The 19,146-nt window shown below is 52.9% G+C and overlaps 1 protein-coding gene across 2 annotated transcripts; it reads right to left on the reverse strand.

The window, feature by feature from the left end:
• Positions 1–502: 502 nt before the first annotated feature.
• COMP (cartilage oligomeric matrix protein) lies at positions 503–16,598 on the reverse strand. Of its 2 annotated transcripts, XM_066566129.1 has the most exons (20): positions 16,409–16,598; positions 13,895–13,978; positions 12,240–12,328; positions 11,709–11,760; positions 10,698–10,870; positions 9,207–9,344; positions 8,051–8,128; positions 7,433–7,600; positions 6,473–6,577; positions 6,245–6,352; positions 5,397–5,556; positions 4,338–4,456; positions 4,037–4,089; positions 3,011–3,204; positions 2,382–2,560; positions 2,173–2,221; positions 1,807–2,003; positions 1,528–1,700; positions 1,211–1,350; positions 503–1,064 (listed from the first exon to the last, which is right to left on the reverse strand). In XM_066566129.1, exons 1-20 carry the CDS (start codon positions 16,482–16,484, stop codon positions 1,018–1,020), a joined length of 2,382 nt encoding a protein of 793 aa, XP_066422226.1. In that variant the 5' UTR covers positions 16,485–16,598; the 3' UTR covers positions 503–1,017. The 2 variants fall into 2 exon arrangements, with proteins under 2 accessions (XP_066422226.1, XP_066422227.1); XM_066566130.1 differs by lacking the exon at positions 13,895–13,978.
• Between the last annotated feature and the right edge of the window lie 2,548 nt (positions 16,599–19,146).

The following is a 19,146-nucleotide window of genomic DNA, read 5'->3' on the forward strand; positions in this document are numbered from 1 at the left end:
GAGGCGGTTGGGGCGGGCGGGGGGCGGGCGGAGCCGTGTGTGCGTTGCCTTATGTGGGCTTGACCAATTTTATCAAAATAAAGGCCTGAAGGGGTAAAATCCGCTGGCTCTTGTCTTCAGGGGGTGGAGGGGTGGGATGGGGAAAGCGTGGACAAAGGGAGAGAACCCATGGAAAAAAGGGAGAGAACCCATGGAAAAAAGGGAGAGAATCCCGTGGGAAAAAGGGAGAGAATCCATGGGAAAAAGGGAGAGAATCCATGGAAGAAAGGGAGAGAATCCTGTGGAAAAAAAGGAGAAGCTTGAATTGTTGTTCCAGCAAGAAGCAGGCAGGGCAGGGCTGAGGAGAGGGGGGTTCTTGAGGAAAAGGTGCCTCCATGCTTTGGCATCTCCAAGAAAATTCCCAATCCAGCCCAGGCTCTCTCAGCCCCATTGAGCCCTGGAGGGTTCCTCCCTTCCACGTCTGCAAGGGAAAAGCTTCAGAAGAGTGGAGAGAACACAGACATGACCAAGGAGAAATCTAGAATTTATTATCCAGCATTCCAAGTGTTTATTTTCCAACATTCCAGAACAAAGATGCTCTCCTTAAAGTGCTTTTTCATTCATTAAAATGAGCAACCGAGGCCGCTCCTCACATCCCTCTCAGACTCGTGCTGAGTTTGCTTTGCAGCAGGTCTTGAAAAGGAAAACAGCATTCACACTCAGGAGGAGCCTCGGAGCAGGGAGAAGATTCCTGGGAATCATCCACGCCCAAGGAACTCCAACCATCCCAGCTGCTGCAGGGAGCTCCCAGCGCGGCCCCGAGCCGGGGCTTGCAGCAGCTCGGGCTCCTGGTCACACTCCCTGTCTCCACCTCTGCCCTTCCCAGAGGATCTGTGTAACATTTTCAGGGATTTGCTGGTGGGGAAGGGGAGCTGGAGGCGGTGAGGGCGGGGTGGGAGGCGCTGACAGCGCTTGGGGCGGGATTCCAGAGCGGGAGCGGGCGGCGAGCGCGGGCTGGGGCGGGAGGCGCTGCGGGGATCAGTCCTGCTGGAACCGGAACGTCTCGTAGTCCTCTGGGATGGTGTCTGAGGGGTAAAGCAAACAGAGATCAGGGGCAGGAACAGCAGGGAAAGCAGCCTCGGGTCCCGTTCGCTGCCCCGCTCCCGTGGCTGCGCAGGTGCCCGTGACTGGACAAGGGAGGAGAATTCCCAGTTTGCCTTTCCCGACTCACCGTTGCAGCGGTAGCGGAGGTTGGACCAGATGATGTTCTCCTGGGAGAAGCAGAAGACCCCGAGGCGTCCCCCTCTCATGGTGGTGTCCAGGACAACCCCAGTGTCTGCCACGACCTCGGGGCCCTCATAGAACCGAGCCCTGGCGGGGAGCAAGGCAGGGAATGGCGGGAGCTGCCCGGCCTCAGGGCTGCTCCATCCCCGGGATGCCCGAGGGGCAGCACAGGGGTCCCTGCCCATGGCCGAGCTCCCTTCCAGAACGTTCTGGGGCTCCCTGGGGCTGATTTCCCTGCTGGGGATGGTCCTGGCCGAGCCTCACCTGATGTAGCCGACCTGGGGCCGGTGCTGCAGGAACCAGCGGTAGGAGGTCTTGTCCTTCCAGCCCGAGTTCCTGGGGTCCTTCCAGAGCAGCTTCACCTGGTCCGTGGTGTCTCCCGTGTGCCACAGGGAATTCCGCAGGTACTCCCCAGGGCCCGTTTTGGATTTCACTGCCTGGGACAGAGGAGAGCCTGCTCAAGGTGTGCACAGAGGATTCCACACAGCTGCTGATCCCGAGGCAAAATTCCAGCAGGGAATTCCTTCTGCAGGGTTCCTGTACCTTCAGCTGAATGCCAGGCTCTGCCACTGCCCGGAAGGGGTTGGCCTGCCAGTAGGTCTGTTCCATCTGCTTCCACATCACCACGTAGAAGCTGGAGCTGTCCTGGTAGCCAAAGATGAACCCGGCGTAGTCGTCGTCCGTGGCCGTGTTGACGTGGAAGGTGCCCTCGAAGTCCACCCCGTTAAAGGCTGTGTACCCTGTCAGGGGCAGCAGAACAGAGCCAGGACTCAGCTGGGGAGGTGGATTTTGCCAGGGGCAATCTGGACTCTGTGCACTACAGGAAACAGGGGATGGAGTCATGGAGCAGTGGCTGATCAAAGCTGCAGCGAGTGATGATTTCCCAAAGGGAGAAGGGAAATTCCTCACCTACAGCCAGGCCAGGGTCGCTGTTCATGGTCTGGACAATCTCCATGCCCTGAGAGAGAGAAATTGTGACTCTTTAGTGCAGTTCCAGACACATCAAACTCCCTCTTGTGCTTCTCCAGGGCTGGGACTCGGGGATTTGGGCACTGCAGAACCACGGAGCCTTTGAGGGAAACCCCCCCAGGACTGTTCCCAGCTGGAGCTCTCCCCACCTGGTTGAGGACGATCCAGTTGGGGTCAATCTGAGCGTCCCCCTCGGGGTCCAGCACCACGGTCTGGAAGGCCCTGAAGTCCGTGAGCGTCACCTCGGCGTTCTCGGGGCAGACGTCGATCCTGTCGATCACCATGTCCCTGTCGAAGTCATCCTCACACAGGTTCCCCACGCCGTCCCCTGGGCACGAGGAGGAGGAGGAGGAGGAGGAAGGAGCCTGGAGCAGCAGCTCCTGCCCTGGGTTTGCTCAGCCTCGGGCACCACCAGGGGCAGCTGAGGGCACCGAGGGACTGGGGCACCCCAAGGAGCTGCAGAGAAACCTGGAGGCTTCTCCTGCTGGCAGAGAAACCCCTCAAAGCCCAGACACTTCTGGGAGAGAGAACCTGACCCAAACATGGCCCCAAACCTGACCCAAACCTGACCCCAAACATGGCCCCAAACCTGACCCCAAACATGGCCCCAAACCTGCCCCCAAACCTGACCCAGTGCTGGCACTGTGGACACCTGCAGTGTCCCAGGCCTGGCACGAGTCAGTCCCAACAAAACCCAAACTCCTGTGGCTTCCAGAGCCTGGAGTGGCCCCAGGGACCCCAAAGGACCCATCCCTCCCTCCCTCCCTCCCTCCCTCACCATCCGAGTCCTCCTGGCCGGGGTTGGGCACCAGCCTGCAGTTGTCGGGGCCGGGGGGTCTGAAGTCGGGGATGCCATCATCATCATCATCCTCGTCACACTCGTCCCCCAGCCCGTCGCCGTCCGTGTCCACCTGGGAGCTGTTGGGCACCGTGGGGCAGTTGTCCCTCGAGTCCTGGTGCCCGTCCCCATCGCTGGGGGAGAAGGGACAGGGACAGGGACAGGGACAGACAGAGGGACAGACACAGGGACAGGGACAGACACAGGGACACGTCACCCACGGCCACCAGCACGGGGAGCTGCCCCGGGGCTGGGGCTGCAGCTGCATCTGTGACTTCAGCCCAGGAATGGGTCAGGAATGTCTGAGAGTCCCCAGGACGAGGGAAGAGCTGAGAATCTTGGCTCCATGTCTCAGAAAGCTGATTTATCATTTTATTATATTTTATACTATATTATATATCACATATTATACTAATTATATTATATTAATTTACTATATTATATTAATTATGCTATATTGCATTATACTATACTACATTACATTACATTATATATGCTATACTAAAACTACACTGAATAAAGAGAAAAGAGACATCAGAAGGCTGGAAAAGAGTGAATAATAAAATCTTGTGACTGACCAGAGAGTCTGACACAGCTGGCTGCGATTGGCCATTAATTAACAACAATCCACAGGAGACCAATCAAAGCTGCACCTGTTGCTAAACCATCTCCGGAGCACATTCTAAGCCATCAGATAATTATTGTTCACATTTCTGAGGCTTCTCAGGAGAAAAATCCTAGAGGAAGGATTTTCCTAAAGTATGTCAGTGACATTCCTGCTGGAAATGGAGCTCTGGGAGTGCTCCTTCCTTCCAGTGGTCACTTTTTGTGAGGTCTAAAGAAAATTTCACCTCTAAACCTCCATTTTTTATAGGATAAGGCCAAGCCAGGTTTTCACAGCCTTTTGGTCCCTTCAATCCCAGGATTTCATGCAAATAAATAGAATTTTTAATTTCTGCAGCTCACCTGTCCTGGTTGGTGTCACATTCATCTCCCACCAGATCGTGGTCAGTGTCTTTCTAGAAAAATAAAGGAAGAATAATTTAAATTTTCCAGAGGAAAAGGCAAGGAAGGGAACAGAGAGCTGCCAACAGCAGGAGACTTTCTGTGGGATGTTTTGGGGGGATCCTGAGGAATTCCAGCAGTGGGGCAGGGCAGGGAGGGAGAGCCCAGGGTGCCCAATTTCCCTTTGTGCCCCAGGAGGGCGGCAGCTGGAACTGAGCCCTGGCCTGGCCGGTGACAGGAGGGGCTCAGCCGGGGCCCGTACCTGGTCAGGGTTGCTGAGCGTGGGGCAGCTGTCACAGGCGTCCCCCACGCCGTCCCCGTCCCCGTCCCTCTGGTCAGGGTTGGGAACTCTCCTGCAGTTGTCCACGGTGTTCTTGATCCCTGCAAAACAGGGGAGAGTGGACCCACAAAGACCCAGGCTAAAGCAAGGATTTCAGCATTGGGGGATTTCAGTGTTTGCTGGCATCCCTGGCTGCTGGGAGCAGCTTTTGTGCACTCTGTGATCAGCTCAGGTTCCAAAGCCAGCCAGGCTTGTCTCCACCCCAGGGGCCTCCCCCAGCCTCGAGCCAGGAGCTGCTGCCAGCTCAGATATTCCCAAATTTCTTCCTTAAAATGCAGCACAAGGCAGTCAGGACAAGGCTGGCTGGGACTGTGTGTCACTGTCATTTCTGAAAAATCCCTTTGCCAGGATTTCTTCTCCCGGCAAGCTGAGAAGCCTCGGAGAAAAAGGAAAACAATAATTATCTGATTGCTTCTCTTGTGTTTTGCTGCTTTGGAACGTGGCTGGAGATTGTTTGATTGGTTTCATGTGAATTGTTTTAACTTAATGACCAATCAGGGTCAGGCTGTGTTGGGACTCTGGAGGGAGTTATGAGGTTTTGTTACCATTTTTGTTAAGCCTTCTGGCTCTATCTTTTCTCTATTCTTTAGTATAGTTTTAGTATAGCATTCTTTAATATAATATAATATAATATAATATAATATAATATAATATAATATAATATAATATAATATAATATAATATAATATAATATAATATAATATAATATAATATAATATAATAATAAGTGAGCCTTCTAAGAACATGGAGTCAGATTCATCATTTCCTCCCTTCCACGGGGAACCCTGAAAAAACCACGGCTGTGGCCAATAAAAATGAAAATAAACCCAAGGGGGAGCAGCACCCGTGAGAGGCTGAGCTCGGGGACACGGGGACACGGGGACCGCCCTGTCTGTCCCCAGAGGCCGAGCTGGGGTGACACAAACAAAACCAGCATTATCTCCATTTTCCTGGCCCAGCCCGGGGGCAGCCGGCTCTCACCGTCCCCGTCCATGTCCTCGTCGCACTCGTCGCCCCTGCCGTCGCCATCGATGTCCCTCTGGTCGTTGTTCTTCACCTGCCGGCAGTTGTCACACGCGTCCCCAAAGTTGTCCTTGTCGGCGTTGCGCTGGTCCGCGTTCCTGGTGTACACGCAGTTGTCCTGCAGGGACAGGGGGCACGCGCTGGGGACACCGGCGCCTCCTGGGCTGTCCCCAGCGGGGCTGGCTGAGCACGGGCCCTGAGCGACCTCGGGGGGGGTGCCAGCCTGGTCTGGGGTCCTCAGAGCCCCCAGGGCGAGGCCACGCTGGGACCCCTGGACTCCACTGGGACCCCTGGATTCAAACTGGGACCCCTGGACTCCACTGGGACCCCTGGACTCCACTGGGACCCCTGGATTCAAACTGGGACCCCTGGACTCCACTGGGACCCCTGAATTCAAACTGGGACCCCTGAACTCCAATGGGACCCCTAAATTCCCACTGGGACCCCTGGATTCAAACTGGGACCCCTGGATTCAAACTGGGACCCCTGAACTCCACTGGGACCCCTGAACTCCACTGGGACCCCTGATTTCACACTGAGGTCTCTGAACTGCCACTGGGACCCCTGAATTCCACTGAGACCCCTAAATTCCCACTGGGACCCCTGAGTTCCTACTGGAACCCCTAAATTACCACTGGGACCTCTGAACTCTCACTGGGACCCCTAAATCCCCACTGGAACCCCCGAATCCCCACTGGGCACCCCTAAATCCCCACGGGGACCCCTGAACTGCCACCGGGACCCCCGGATTCCCCCCGCAGGTGCCGCTGCCCCGCAGGAGCCGCCGGGGGCAGCAGAGCCCGGACCTCGGCGTTGGGGATCCCGTCCCCGTCGGCGTCGTCGTCGCAGGCGTCCCCGATGCCGTCCCGGTCCGCGTCCTCCTGGCCCGAGTTGGGCACGGTCACGCAGTTGTCCTGCAGGACAGAGGCTCGGGAATGTGGGACTGCAGCCAGCCCGGGCTCCGCAGCCCTCGGCAGCACCCAGGGCCCGGCCTGCGGGGAGACTGGGCTGAAATCCCCGGATTTCCTGCTCACCTTGCGGCAGTTCTTGTCGGAGCAGCGCTGCTTCTCGTCGGGGACGCCGTCGATGTCCGTGTCCTTGCCGCACACGTAGCCGTTCCCTGCCCAGCCCACGAGGCACTGCAAGGGGCACACACACAGAGTCAGCCCCCAAACCCCGGGGTTTGCCAGGGACACGGCACGGAACGCTGCCGATCCGGGATGTGAAACCCTACAGGGAAATACCGCCCGGGGGAAACATTTCTGGGATTTCACCAGCTCGGACCGGGCCCTCGGCGCTGCTGCAGCACAAGCTGGCCCTGAGGAGGAGCAGAGCTCGGCTCTGAGGCTGCCGATCCTGGATCCCGAGTCCCTGGATCCTCCCTGCTCAGCCCCAGGGAATCCCGCACCCGACAGGTTCGCAGCGCTCCAGGGAAAACCAAAACCCCAAAAAGCGGGAGGGAGCAGCCCAGGGAGGAGCTCGGGGGACGAGCAGGGATGGTTCGGGAAGGGCGATCTCCAGGAGAGGGCAGTGGCAGACCCGGGAGAGGAGCGCGGGACGAGGAACGAGGAGCGAGCACACCGACCCCAGTCCCAGGGAGTTTGGGATGAGACCGACCCCAGTCCCAGGGAGTTTGGGATGAGACCGACCCCAGTCCCAGGGAGTTTGGGATCAGACCGACCCCAGTCCCAGGGAGTTTGGGATCAGACCGACCCCAGTCCCAGGGAGTTTGGGAGCAGACCGACCCCAGTCCCAGGGAGTTTGGGAGCAGACCGACCCCAGTTGTTGGGGGGTGGGACCCAACCCAGTGTCGGGAGAGCGGGGTCAGACCCCAGTGTCGGCAGAGACTGGAACCATTCCCCATTTGCAGGAGGGTCAGGCCAGACCCCTCCATCCCACGGGATCAGAGCCGAGCCCAGTCTGGGCAGGGCGGGATCAGACCCCAGCGCCCATAGGGTGGCACCACACCCCAGTGTCCCTAGAGGTGCCCGCACCTGGCAGGACAGCGAGCCGTCCCTCTCCACCACGCACTCGGCTTTCTCGTGGCACGGGCTGATCTCGCCGTTGGGGCAGCGCCGTGCCCCGGTGGCCGTCGGGCTCCGGCAGCCGCTGATCTGATCCCCCACAAAGCCCGGCTTGCAGGCCCCGCATTTGTAGGATCCCTGCGGGGGGAACGGGAGCGGGAACTCGAACGGGAATCCCGGAAAATCCCGGAAAATCCCGGAAAATCCCTGCTCGGGATTTGCTTTTACCCTCCCGGTGAAGCCCTTCCTTGGGCCACCTGCCCTGGGGCACTGCCCTGGATCCAGGGGCAGCCACAGCTGCTCTGGGAACTCCATCCCATTCCCTCCCCACCCTCCCAGCCAGGAATCCCTTCCCAATATCCCACCCAAATCTCCCTCTTCCCACTTTAAATCCATTCCCTGGCTCCTGTCCCTCCAGGCCTTGTCCCCAGTCCCTCTGCAGCTCTCCTGGAGCCCCTTCAGGCCCTGCCAGGGGCTCTGAGCTCTCCCTGGCGCCTTCTCCTCTCCAGGTGAGCACCCCCAGGTGTCCCAGCCTGGCTCCAGGGGGGCTCCAGCCCTGGGACCCTCCCCAAATCCCTGAGGATTTACCCGAGTGTTGATGCAGATGGAGTTTGGGACACAATTCCTGGCAGCTCCAGTCTCACACTCGTTGATGTCGGTGCACACCTGCCCAGGGGGAACAGGACCCACCTTCATCCCAGGGAGAACAGGACCCACCTTCACCTTCACCCCAGGGAGAACAGGACTCACCTTCACCCCAGGGGGAACAGGACCCACCTTCACCTTCATCCCAGGGAGAACAGGACCCACCTTCACCTTCACCCCAGGGGGAACAGGACCCACCTTCACCTTCACCCCAGGGGGAACAGGACCCACCTTCACCTTCACCCCATCCCACCCCAAATCCCAGCACTGGAGCGGGGCCAGAGCAGAAGCAGAGCCCTGGCACACCTCACTAGGCCAGGACTAGCGAGTGCTCCTGCTGACAAGCTTGAGGCAGGTCCCAGCAGGGCTCCAGACCCCCCTCCAGAGTCAGCAGAGGCTCCATGGATTTGGAAGCTCAATGGCTGCATCCCACGACCAGCCCCAAATTCCCAGAGCTAGATGTGGGATAATAACCCCTAAAAACCCCAATCAGCCCAGGCTGTTGGGATTTTTAATCTGCCTGGAGCTGTCAGAGAAGCTGGGAGGGGGTGGCAGCAGCTGCAGGAACTTTTCTGTGTCCCAGCAGGAAGGATTCCCATCCCCATCCCATTCCCATCCCCATCCCATTCCCATCCCCATCCCCATCCCACTCCCACTCCCATCCCATTCCCACTCCCATCCCCATCCCATTCCCACTCCCAGCCCTGTCCCCATCCCCAGGATGGCCCCACAGCCCCAGAGGAGCTGGGATGCTCTGCCCAGCCCCAGTTTGGCACAGGGGAGGTGGCTCTGGGCACTCTCCTCCCCCTGCATTCCCACCTGGAATCCATGGAATTGTGGAATCCCAAAACAGTTTGGGTTGGGAGGGGCCTTTAACCGCCCCATCCCCACCCCCAGGGACACCTTCCACTGTCCCAGGCTGCTCCAGGCTGGCCTGGGACCCTCCCAGGGATGGGCATTCCCTCCCAGCCCCTCTCCACCCTCCCTTCCATCCTGGGGAGCCATCACCTCGAGTTTCCCTCCTGTTTCCTCACATTCCCAGCTGCAGAGGGGAGAGCATTGCCAGCTGCTGAGGGACACAGGTCCCCGAGGCCCTCACCTGTTTGTTGGCCCTGGCAAAGGCCATTCCCACCCCTTGCAGCAGCTGCCCGGTGAAGCCGGGCGGGCAGGGGTCGCAGCGGAAGCCGGGGTTGGTGTTAATGCACTGGACTTTCGGGAAGCAGGGGTTGGCATTGCACTGAAACAACACACAGGGTGCCCAGGGCTGTGCCAGGGGGCAGCTCCAGCCCTGGGGCACCTCCAGCTCGTGGGGTTTTAGTCTGGAGGAAGAAGACAAAAGGGCACAGAAGTTCCTCAGAGGGCTCCCCCAGCCCGGCGTCCCCTGGGCTGCAACAGAACAAAGTCAGAGCCATTGGAGCTCTGACTCCCCTCAGGTGACACCAGAGCCCTGGCACGGAGCTGCTCTTGCTTCACCTTTTCCTTCCTGGAATCCTCAGGGGCCTGGACAATTCCCCACCCTGGCCCTGAAACACAACTCGAGTTGTTTGTTCACCACCCTTTCTTTCCAAAATTGCTCCGAATGCTTTGCTTCCTCCAACACTTCATTATTTTTCCCTGGATTTTTATGCTCTGTCCTGGCAGATGCCTCACAGGAATACAGTGGACCCCCATGTTTTGGGCTGACAATCCCAAAATCTGCCATGGAGCCTTCAGCAGGTGTTTAAATTGAAATGCAATCGAGGCTGTGCGAGAGTGGGATAATCAAGTTCGTGGTTTGGGAAGCACAGAGCTCAGGAGCCCTACAAAAAAATCCATGGATGAGCAGAGCTTTGCACACACACAGAGCTTAAAATTGGTGGAATGCCACATTTCCTAAAAAAAGAGAAAATGTCCTAAAAATAATACACGGTATCTGCCCAGCAAGGTTTGATTTAAGGGCAGAAACAAAGCCCTGTGGCTGAGATTTGCTGTTTCCAGGATTATCTGGGAACTGTTTGATCCCATTCCACACTCAATAAATCCTATCTCGAACAGCTCCTCAGCAAAGGAGGCGGCTCTGGTGTTCCAAACTCCCCTCCCTGTGTGGCACAAACCTCAGGATTTATTTTGTTGGGACTGGGCTGGCCCTAAACCCTCCCTGGGGAGGGCCAGGCACAGAATTCCAGAGCCTGCAGGAATTCCAGCGTGTGCCAGGCACGGAACTGCAGCTCCTGCAGGAAATCCAGAGTGTGCCAGGCACAGAATTCCAGAGTCTGCAGGAATCCCAGCGTGTGCCAGGCATGGAACTGCAGCTCCTGCAGGAATCCCAGTGTGTACCAGGCACAGAACTGCAGCTCCTGCAGGAATTGCAGCTCCTGCAGGGATCCCAGCGTGTGCCAGGCATGGAACTGCAGCTCCTGCAGGAATCCCAGTGTGTACCAGGCACAGAACTGCAGCTCCTGCAGGAATCGCAGCTCCTGCAGGGATCCCAGCGTGTGCCAGGCACGGAGTTGCAGCTCCTGCAGGGATCCCTGCCCCGAGGCAGCGCAGGGGCCGTGCTGCCCGTTGTTCCCGGTGCTCCCTCCCTCTCCCCCGGCCCGGCTCTGCTCACCTCGTTGATGTCGGAGCAGTGGGTGCCGTTGCCGGAGTAGCCGGCGGGGCAGGGCCCGCAGCGGAAGCCGCCGCCGCTCTCGGTGCAGGGCACGCCCGGGAAGCAGGGGCTGGGCACGCAGCGGCTGAACTGGGTCACGGTGACCACAGGGCCGGTCACCTCCGGCCGCATGCCTGGGGACAGCAGCGCGTGAGCACAGCGCCCCGGAGCCACCGGAACAGCCTGGGGCGTCCCAGAGCCACCAGCTCGGCTCTGGGGTGTCCCAGAGCCACCATGGGGTGTCCCAGAGCCACCACAGCATGTCCCAAAGCCACCATGGGTGTCCCAGAGCCACCATGGGTGTCCCAGAGCCACCATGGGGCGTCCCAGAGCCACCAGGTCAGCTCTGGGGTGTCCCAGAGCCAGCGGGGGGTGCCCCAAAGCCAATATGGGATGTCCCAAAGCCACCAGTACAGTTCCAGGGTGTCCCAAAGTCACCAGCTCAGCTCTGGGGTGTCCCAGAGCCACCAGCCCAGCTCAGAGGCAGGGAGGCAGAAGCAAAGGCTGGGGTGAAGGGTGTGAGGACCAGGACCAACTGTGATGAGCAGGAATAACTAACTGTGCTGACCAGGACTGACTGGGATCACCAGGCCTGACTGGGATCACCAGGCCTGACTGGGATCACCAGGCCTGACTGGAATCACCAGGCCTGACTGGGATCACCAGGCCTGACTGTGCTGAGCAGGCCTGACTGGAATCACCAGGCCTGACTGGAATCACCAGGCCTGACTGGGAGCACCAGGCCTGACTGGGAGCACCAGGCCTGACTGGGAGCACCAGGCCTGACTGGGAGCACCAGGCCTGACTGGGATCACCAGGCCTGACTGGGAGCACCAGGCCTGACTGGGAGCACCAGGCCTGACTGCTCCAGGCTGGGATTTGCCCCCGGCGGGCAGCAGAGGGCACAGAGGGCACAGGGGGCTCGGGGGGCACAGAGGGCTCAGGGGGCACAGAGGGCACAGCCGCACTCACCGCAGGCATCGCACTCCATGACCGTGTTCTTCAGGAACGTGATCTCCTTGATCTGCAGGGGAACAGCAGCGGGGCTGAGCCGGGGCCAGGAGCCCGGCCAGTGAAATCAACCACCAATAAATAAATAATAACAACAACAAAAACCTTTTTTGAAGGTTTTTCTCACCTTGAAGTTTTTCCCAGCTTCAAGGTTTTTCTCACCTTGAAGATTTCCCCAACCAAACTGAAGGTTTTTTCAACTGGAATTTTTTTCCCAATTTAAAGGTTTTTTCAACTGGAATTCTTTCCCAACTTAAAGGTTTTTTTTCCACCTTGAAGCTTCTCCCAGCTTGAGAGTTTTTCCCCAATTATCTCCCAATTACTAAACCACCTCCGGACTCTGCTCTGCAGCAATGATCTGCTCACTCTACACAGGGAGCAGAGAATTCCCAGACCTCAGGAAATCCGGAATTAGGCCCAGGCAGGATCTCCCCAATTCCAGAGCAAGCAGAGAATTCCCAGACCTCAGGAAATCCAGAATTTTTCACCCACCTGCTGCTTCAACAAATCCCGAACTTCCAGCAGCACCCGGTTGGTTTCCCTCATTTCTTGCAGCATTTCTGGCCCGACTTCTCCTCCTCCTAAAAAAACCCCAAAATTGTTGGGAAAATCCCAGAATATCCCAGGTTTATAATCCAGCTGATTATAAACCTGGGAAGGTTTATATTCATATGTATTATATGAATACATATATATTTATTGAATGTATTTATATGAAATACATGAATATATATGAAAATATGAATATATTAGAGCATATTTATATATTCATATATTTATATATAGAATATATTTATTCATATATTCCATATTTATTTATATGGAATATATTTACATGAAAATATAATCTATATGAAAATATAGTATATATTCATATATTATTGCATCAATGATAATGATATCAATAATATTTAATTATTACTCACATAATATTTTATATTGTATTCATTATAATAATGTGAATAATAATGATAGGAATGATATTTTAGTTCTTATTCCTGTAATATTTTCTATTACATGAATAATAATTACATATAATATATATATATATATATATATATATATATATATATATATATATAAAATTGCTATATTATATTCTGTATATATTATAGAATATAATAACTCTATGGATAAGATTGATATATTATTATATGAATAATTTAATGTTCAGCCTCCACCCCGAGGAGTTCCTGGCTGGAATCTGGGAGCAGCCCGGGGCTGGCACAGCAGGGTCTGCTCTGGCACCAGCCCTGAGCCTCACACCTGGGCAGGGATTTGGTGCCAAGGGCAGCAAACCCTGGGCTCGGGGCTGGGCACAGCTGGAGCCTGCGGCTGGCCCGGGTGTGGAAAACCGGGAATGCTGCCCCTCTCACCACCCCTGGTCCCATGGAATTCCCGGGAATGCTGCCCCTCTCACCACCCCTGTTCCATGGAATTCCCGGGAATGCTGCCCCTCTCACCACCCCTGGTCCCATGGAATTCCCGGGAATGCTGCCCCTCTCACCACCCCTGTTCCATGGAATTCCTGGGAATGCTGCCCCTCTCACCACTCCTGTTCCATGGAATTCCCGGGAATGCTGCCCCTCTCACCACCCCTGTTTCATGGAATTCCTGGGAATGCTGCCCCTCTCACCACCCCTGTTCCATGGAATTCCCGGGAATGCTGCCCCTCTCACCACCCCTGCTCCCATGGAATTCCTGGGAATGCTGCTCCTCTCACCACCCCTGTTCCATGGAATTCCTGGGAATGCTCCCCCTCTCACCCCTGCTCCATGGAATTCCCGGGAATGCTGCCCCTCTCACCACCCCTGCTCCATGGAATTCCTGGGAATGCTGCTCCTCTCTCACCTGCTCCCATGGAATTCCCGGGAATGCTGCCCCTCTCACCACCCCTGGTCCATGGAATTCCTGGGAATGCTGCCCCTCTCACCACCCCTGCTCCCATGGAATTCCCGGGAATGCTGCCCCTCTCACCACCCCTGGTCCATGGAATTCCTGGGAATGCTGCCCCTCTCACCACCCCTGCTCCATGGAATTCCTGGGAATGCTGCCCCTCTCACCACCCCTGCTCCATGGAATTCCCAGGAATGCTGCTCCTCTCTCCCCTGCTCCCGGGGCATTCCCAGAGCTCCTCTCCCTCTCACCTGCTCCCAGGGCATTCCCGGGAATGCCGCGGCTCAGGGCGGGCTCCCTGCGGGCGGCGGCGCTTGGGAAGGGCCGGCTGGGATCTTGGGGACACAAAGGACAGGGGGGCTCAGCCAGGGAAAAACGGGAATGCTGCAGGGGGAGCTCCAGGGAAAACCGGGAACGCTGGGGGTCAGGAGCTGCTCCAGGGGAAATTGGGAATTCTGAAGGTGAGGAGCTGCTCCAGGGGAAATTGGGAATTCTGAAGGTGAGGAGCTGCTCCAGGGGAAATTCTGGAGGTCAGGAGCTGCTCCAGGGGAAACCGGGAATTCTGGAGGGTTGGGATCCTCTCCAGGATAAATTGGGAATTCTGGAGGGTCAGGAGCTGCTCCAGGGGAAACCGGGAATGCTGCAGGATCAGGATGAGCTCCAGGGGAAATTGGGAATGCTGCAGGATCGGGATGAGCTCCAGGGGAAATTGGGAATGCTGCAGGATCGGGATGAGCTCCCGAGCTCAGCCAGGGAGGGGATCCCCGCTGTTCCCTCCCGTTGGGATTTGGGGTCTGCAGGGTCCCTTTGGGACGGGGAGAAATCTGGGACGTGCCCAAGGGAGGGAGGGAGGGAGGGATGGAGCTGGTGCTGCTGGAATTTGGGATTTTTTGGGATAATTTGGGAGTGAAAAGGTCACTGGACACAGAGTTTAAGGGAGGGATTCTCCCAAAATCCCAGTGTCAAATTCCTCGTTGGCCATGAGGATGCACAACCTGGGTTTCTCTGGGTTTTTTCTAGAATTTCTCGATTTTCCCTATAATCTCTCATTTTATTCCTAGAATTTCTCTATTTTTCTCTCTGATTTCTCAAATTTTCCTATAATTTATCATTTTCCCCCCATAGCGTCTCATTTTTTTCTATAATTTCTCTATTTTCCCCCTATTTCTCCATTTTCCCTACAATTTCTCAATTTTTCCCATAATTTCTCATTTTCCCCCATAATTTCTCAATTTTTCTATAATTTATCTATTTTCCCCCTATAATTTCTCAATTTTCCCCCTATAATTTCTCAATTTCCCCCCTATCATTTCTTTTATTCCTCTAATTTCTCCATTCCCCCCTAATTTCTCTAATTTTTTCCCATAATTTCTCTCTTTTTTCCCAGAATTGCCAATCCCCTAACAGAAACCACCCCTTACCTACAGCAAAGAGAAAACCAGGAATAAATCCCACAAAACCCTCTGTGTGTCCAGGGGAAAAATCAGCTGGAATTTGGGCTCTCCCTGAGCGGGGAAAATTTCCCAGCACTGATTTCATAAAAATTCCTCATTTCCACAAGACAAACAAACCCAAAACCTCGTGGATCTTCCCCAAAAAAATTAAATTTGGTGAATATTTGTGAGCTCTGCAGTAAATTTTGGATTGGGAATAATTTGGATTGCCAGAAATCCTCCTGGAGCTGAGAATTCCCCAAAAGCAGATTTGGAGAAGTGGAATTGGAACTTTCCTGGAGGGCAGGAAATCCAAGGATGTGCTGTGGGATGGGGATTATTAATTTCCTTTATTTTCCTTAAATAAAGTTTCACCTCTCAGGAGGAAAACTGGGTAAAAAATCCCATGGAACGTTATTTACACAAAATTTTCCTACAAAATCCCCCTCAACATTTTCAGGCTCCAGCTGAAAAATCCTCCCTCTTTAGCCCCTTCCACCCCTCAGCATTTCAGAGCAGCCTAAAAAACCCTCAAAAAATCAGAATTGAGTCAGGATTAAAGTAGAGTTAAAGTGGAATTAAAGCAGAGTTAAATCGGGGTTAAAGTGGAGTTAAAGTGGAGTTAAGGCAGAGTTAAAGCAGAATGAAATCAGCATGAAATCAGAGCTAAAGCAGAGTTAAATCAGGATTAAAGCAGCATTAAAGTGGAGTTAAAGTGGAGTTAAAGCAGAATGAAATCAACGTTAAACCAGAGTTAAATCAAAATGAAATCAGAGTTAAAGCGGATTTAAATCAGAATGAAATCAGGGTTAAATCCGAGCTAAATCAGGATTAAATCAGAATGAAATCAGAGTTAAAGAAGAGTTAGAGTTAGAGAAGAGTTAAAGAAGAGTTAAATCAGAATGAAATCAGAGCTAAAGCAGAGTTAAATCTGAGTTAAAGTCAAGTTAAATCAGAGTTAAATCCAAGTTAAATCAGAGTTAAATCCAAATGAAATCAGAGTTAAAGCAGAGCTAAAGTAAAGCTAAATCAGAGTTAGAGCGGAGCTACAGCAGAGTTAAACCAGAATGAAATCAGTGCTAAAGCAGAGTTAAAGAAGAGTTGAAGCAGAGTTAAAGCAGAGTTAAATCAGGGTTAAATCAGAATGAAATCAGTGCTAAAGCAGAGTTAAAGCAGAGTTAAAGCAGAATGAAATCAGTCCTAAATCAGAGTTAAACCAGCATTACACCCGAGTTAGAGCAGAGTTAAACCATCGTTAAACCAGCGTTAAACCATCACCAAACCATGGTTAAGCCGTGACCAACCCACCCCCAAAGCAGCGTTAACCCTCACCGATCCTCCTCTGCTGGCCCCAGCAGCCGGGGCAGGCGAGCGGCAGCAGCAGCAGCGCCAGCAGGGCCGGGGCCATCTCGGGGCTCCGCGGGGGCCGCGCCTCTGCCCCGCTCCCCACGCGGGGCCGCTCTTTATGGCCGTCCGTCTGTCCGTCCCTCCGTCCGTCCGTCCCTCCGTCCGTCTGTCTGTCCGCCCGTCCGCCCGTCCTGCCCCCGGCCCCGCGCGTCACCGCCGCTGCTGCGCCAGCTGCAGAGTAAACACAGACGGCAGCAGCTCGGAGCACAGAAAATCCCGCTTTTTTTGCCCCCCCCCTTTTTTTTTTTTTTTTGGTGTTAAAATAGGCAGGGAAAAAAAAAAAAAGCTGGAAGAGAAAACTGGAAGAAAATTCCCGTGGTTTTTTTTTTTTTTTTTTTTTTTGGTGCTAAAGTAGGGAAGAAAAAAAAATCTGGAAGAAAAAACTGGAAGAAAATTCCAGGGTTTTGTTTTTGGGTTTTTTTTTGGATTTTTTTAAAGAATATTCCAGTTCGGTTTTTTGTTTGTTTTTTTTGTTTGTTTTTTGAGGGGGGAGTGGGGTTAGGGTTACGGTTGGGGGGGGGGGGGTGTTGGTTTTATGTGCTAAAATATGGAAGAAAATTCCAGAATTTGTGGGGTTTTGTGCTAAAGTGGGGAAGAAAATTCCTTTTCATTTTTTTTTCTCTGCTAAAGTAGGGAAGGAAATTGCAGATTTTTTAAAGTCGTTGTGATTTGTTTTTAGGGGGGTTCGTTTCTCCCTCACAGACACCGGGCAGGCGATGGCTCAGGGCTGCGTTTCCCTTCCGAGAGTGCCCTGAGACACCCGGAGCGCCCCGGACCTGCAGAAAATGCAATTTAAACTCCCCGGGGGCAAATTTCCCCTCATGAAATTGGATCCGTTTCCATTTCCGGGGTTTTTATTCCCAAACCCTTTTCCAGAGGGACTGGAGGGGGAGTTTAATTCCTGTAGGAAGGACAAAGTACAAAAATGAGGGGGGGAAAAAAGCAAATTTTACAGATTTTTCTGTAAAGCATCAGGAAGCACAGAGAGGAGTGAGAAATCCACCCTGGGAAAAACTGGAAAAAAAAACTTCAAAGAATTTCCCAAGAACATTCCAGGTGGGAGTCGGGAAGGGCCGGAACATTCCAGAAATGCAGCAAAACCCCAGGAGAGGCCCAGGGAAAGCCCAGGAAACAGAAGCTCTGTCTGGAAATAGTGGGAGCAGCAGGAATTTGGGATATTTACAGAAAATGGGATTTTTTTTTTCCTGCTTTTACCTCAGACCTCCCAAGCTCCAGGTCCCTGAGGGCGCTGCTGGGCCCACCCAGGCCCCAGAAGAAATAATAAAAAAATTAAAAATAAATAATAAAATAAATAAAAATATATTAAAATAAAATTAATAAAATTAAACATAAATATAAATAAAATATTCAAAATTTTAAATAACTAATAAAAATAAATAATAAAATAAAAATTCCCAGTTTGGTGTGCCAGGAGTGTTGGAATTTATGGATTTTTACCCTTTTTTTGCAGCAAATTCTCACTGGAAAGAAGGGAATTTGGACTCAGTGACATTTGGGTGGCTCTGCTGGCAAATCCAGCCAGGGGCTGAAGGGTTTGATCCTTGTGGGATCCAAATTTTGGAATTTCCCTGGGTTTAGAATTTCTGGATAAATCAACCCATTATTATTATTATTATTATTATTATTATTATTATTATTATTATTATTATTATCATTATCATTATCATTATCATTATCATTATCATTATTATTATATTTCTGCACAAACCAACCCATTATTATAATCATCATTATCACTATCATTATTATTATTATTTTGTTATTGTTACTAAGATGATGATGATGATGATGATTATCATGATGATGATTATGATTATTATTATTATTATTAAGAGAAAGGATTTTTTCCCACTGATATCCTGGGGGAAAATCTTCTTTCTAATCTGAATTTTCCAGTACCAAATGAGGAGTGAGTGATGGAGAAATTCCCTGTCCCACATCCCTGAGGGATCAAATCTTTCACCCAGAGCTGTGAAATTTGGGGCTCTTCCAGCTGGGGAGGGCAGGAGCAGCCAGAAAAATCAGAATTTTCACATTCCCACCCCAGGAAAGGCAGCACAGGGAAGGAAAAGCACATTTCTTATCACTGGCCTGACAGCACAGCAATAAAAAAGGGGTTTTGCCAACAATTCGTGAAAAAAAAGAGTTTTTTTTTAACTGTGGAAAAGTCATAAAAGTGCAGCAAGAAAGAGATGTAACTGCCATGGAATGAAGAGTGGACAGGGTCACTGGGGAGAGACACAACTGAGCAAAAATCTGATTTTGGTGGGGGCAAAGAGAGGCCCAAATCCCCACTTTGCAGGAAAAACAACCCTGGGATCCTGGAATGGCTTGGCCTGGAAGGGCCATCCACAGATACCAGATTTGAGTTCTGTATTTTAATAGATTTTAAATTTATTTTTATGTTTTTATCGATCAAAGAAATCCACATTATAAATGAACATCCAAACCAAAGCCTTGACAGTTCAGTCTCCACTGAATTCTGGGTTTTTTAAATTTCCAGTCCCCAGTGAATTTTGGGTTTCTAAATTTTCACTTTCCAGAGAATTCTGGGTTTTTAAGTTTTCCTCACCAGTTTTGGAGAGGAGAAAGCACTTTGGGACTCTTTGTGCCCCCAGCCAGCCAGGGAGGGATTGTTTTTA

Source organism: Molothrus aeneus, chromosome 27 (assembly GCF_037042795.1).
Source record: "Molothrus aeneus isolate 106 chromosome 27, BPBGC_Maene_1.0, whole genome shotgun sequence".
Lineage (NCBI taxonomy): Eukaryota > Metazoa > Chordata > Aves > Passeriformes > Icteridae > Molothrus > Molothrus aeneus.

Coding starts and splice junctions, on each gene's coding strand:
- COMP (XM_066566129.1), bottom strand. CDS start 16,484: ATGGCCCCGGCCCTGCTGGCGCTGCTGCTGCTGCCGCTCGCCTGCCCC. Junction 6,578..7,432: donor ACGGCTCGCTGTCCTGCCAG/GTGCGGGCACCT, acceptor TGCCCCTTGCAG/TGCCTCGTGGGCTGGGCAGG. Junction 5,557..6,244: donor ACGGGATCCCCAACGCCGAG/GTCCGGGCTCTG, acceptor CTGTCCCTGCAG/GACAACTGCGTGTACACCAG.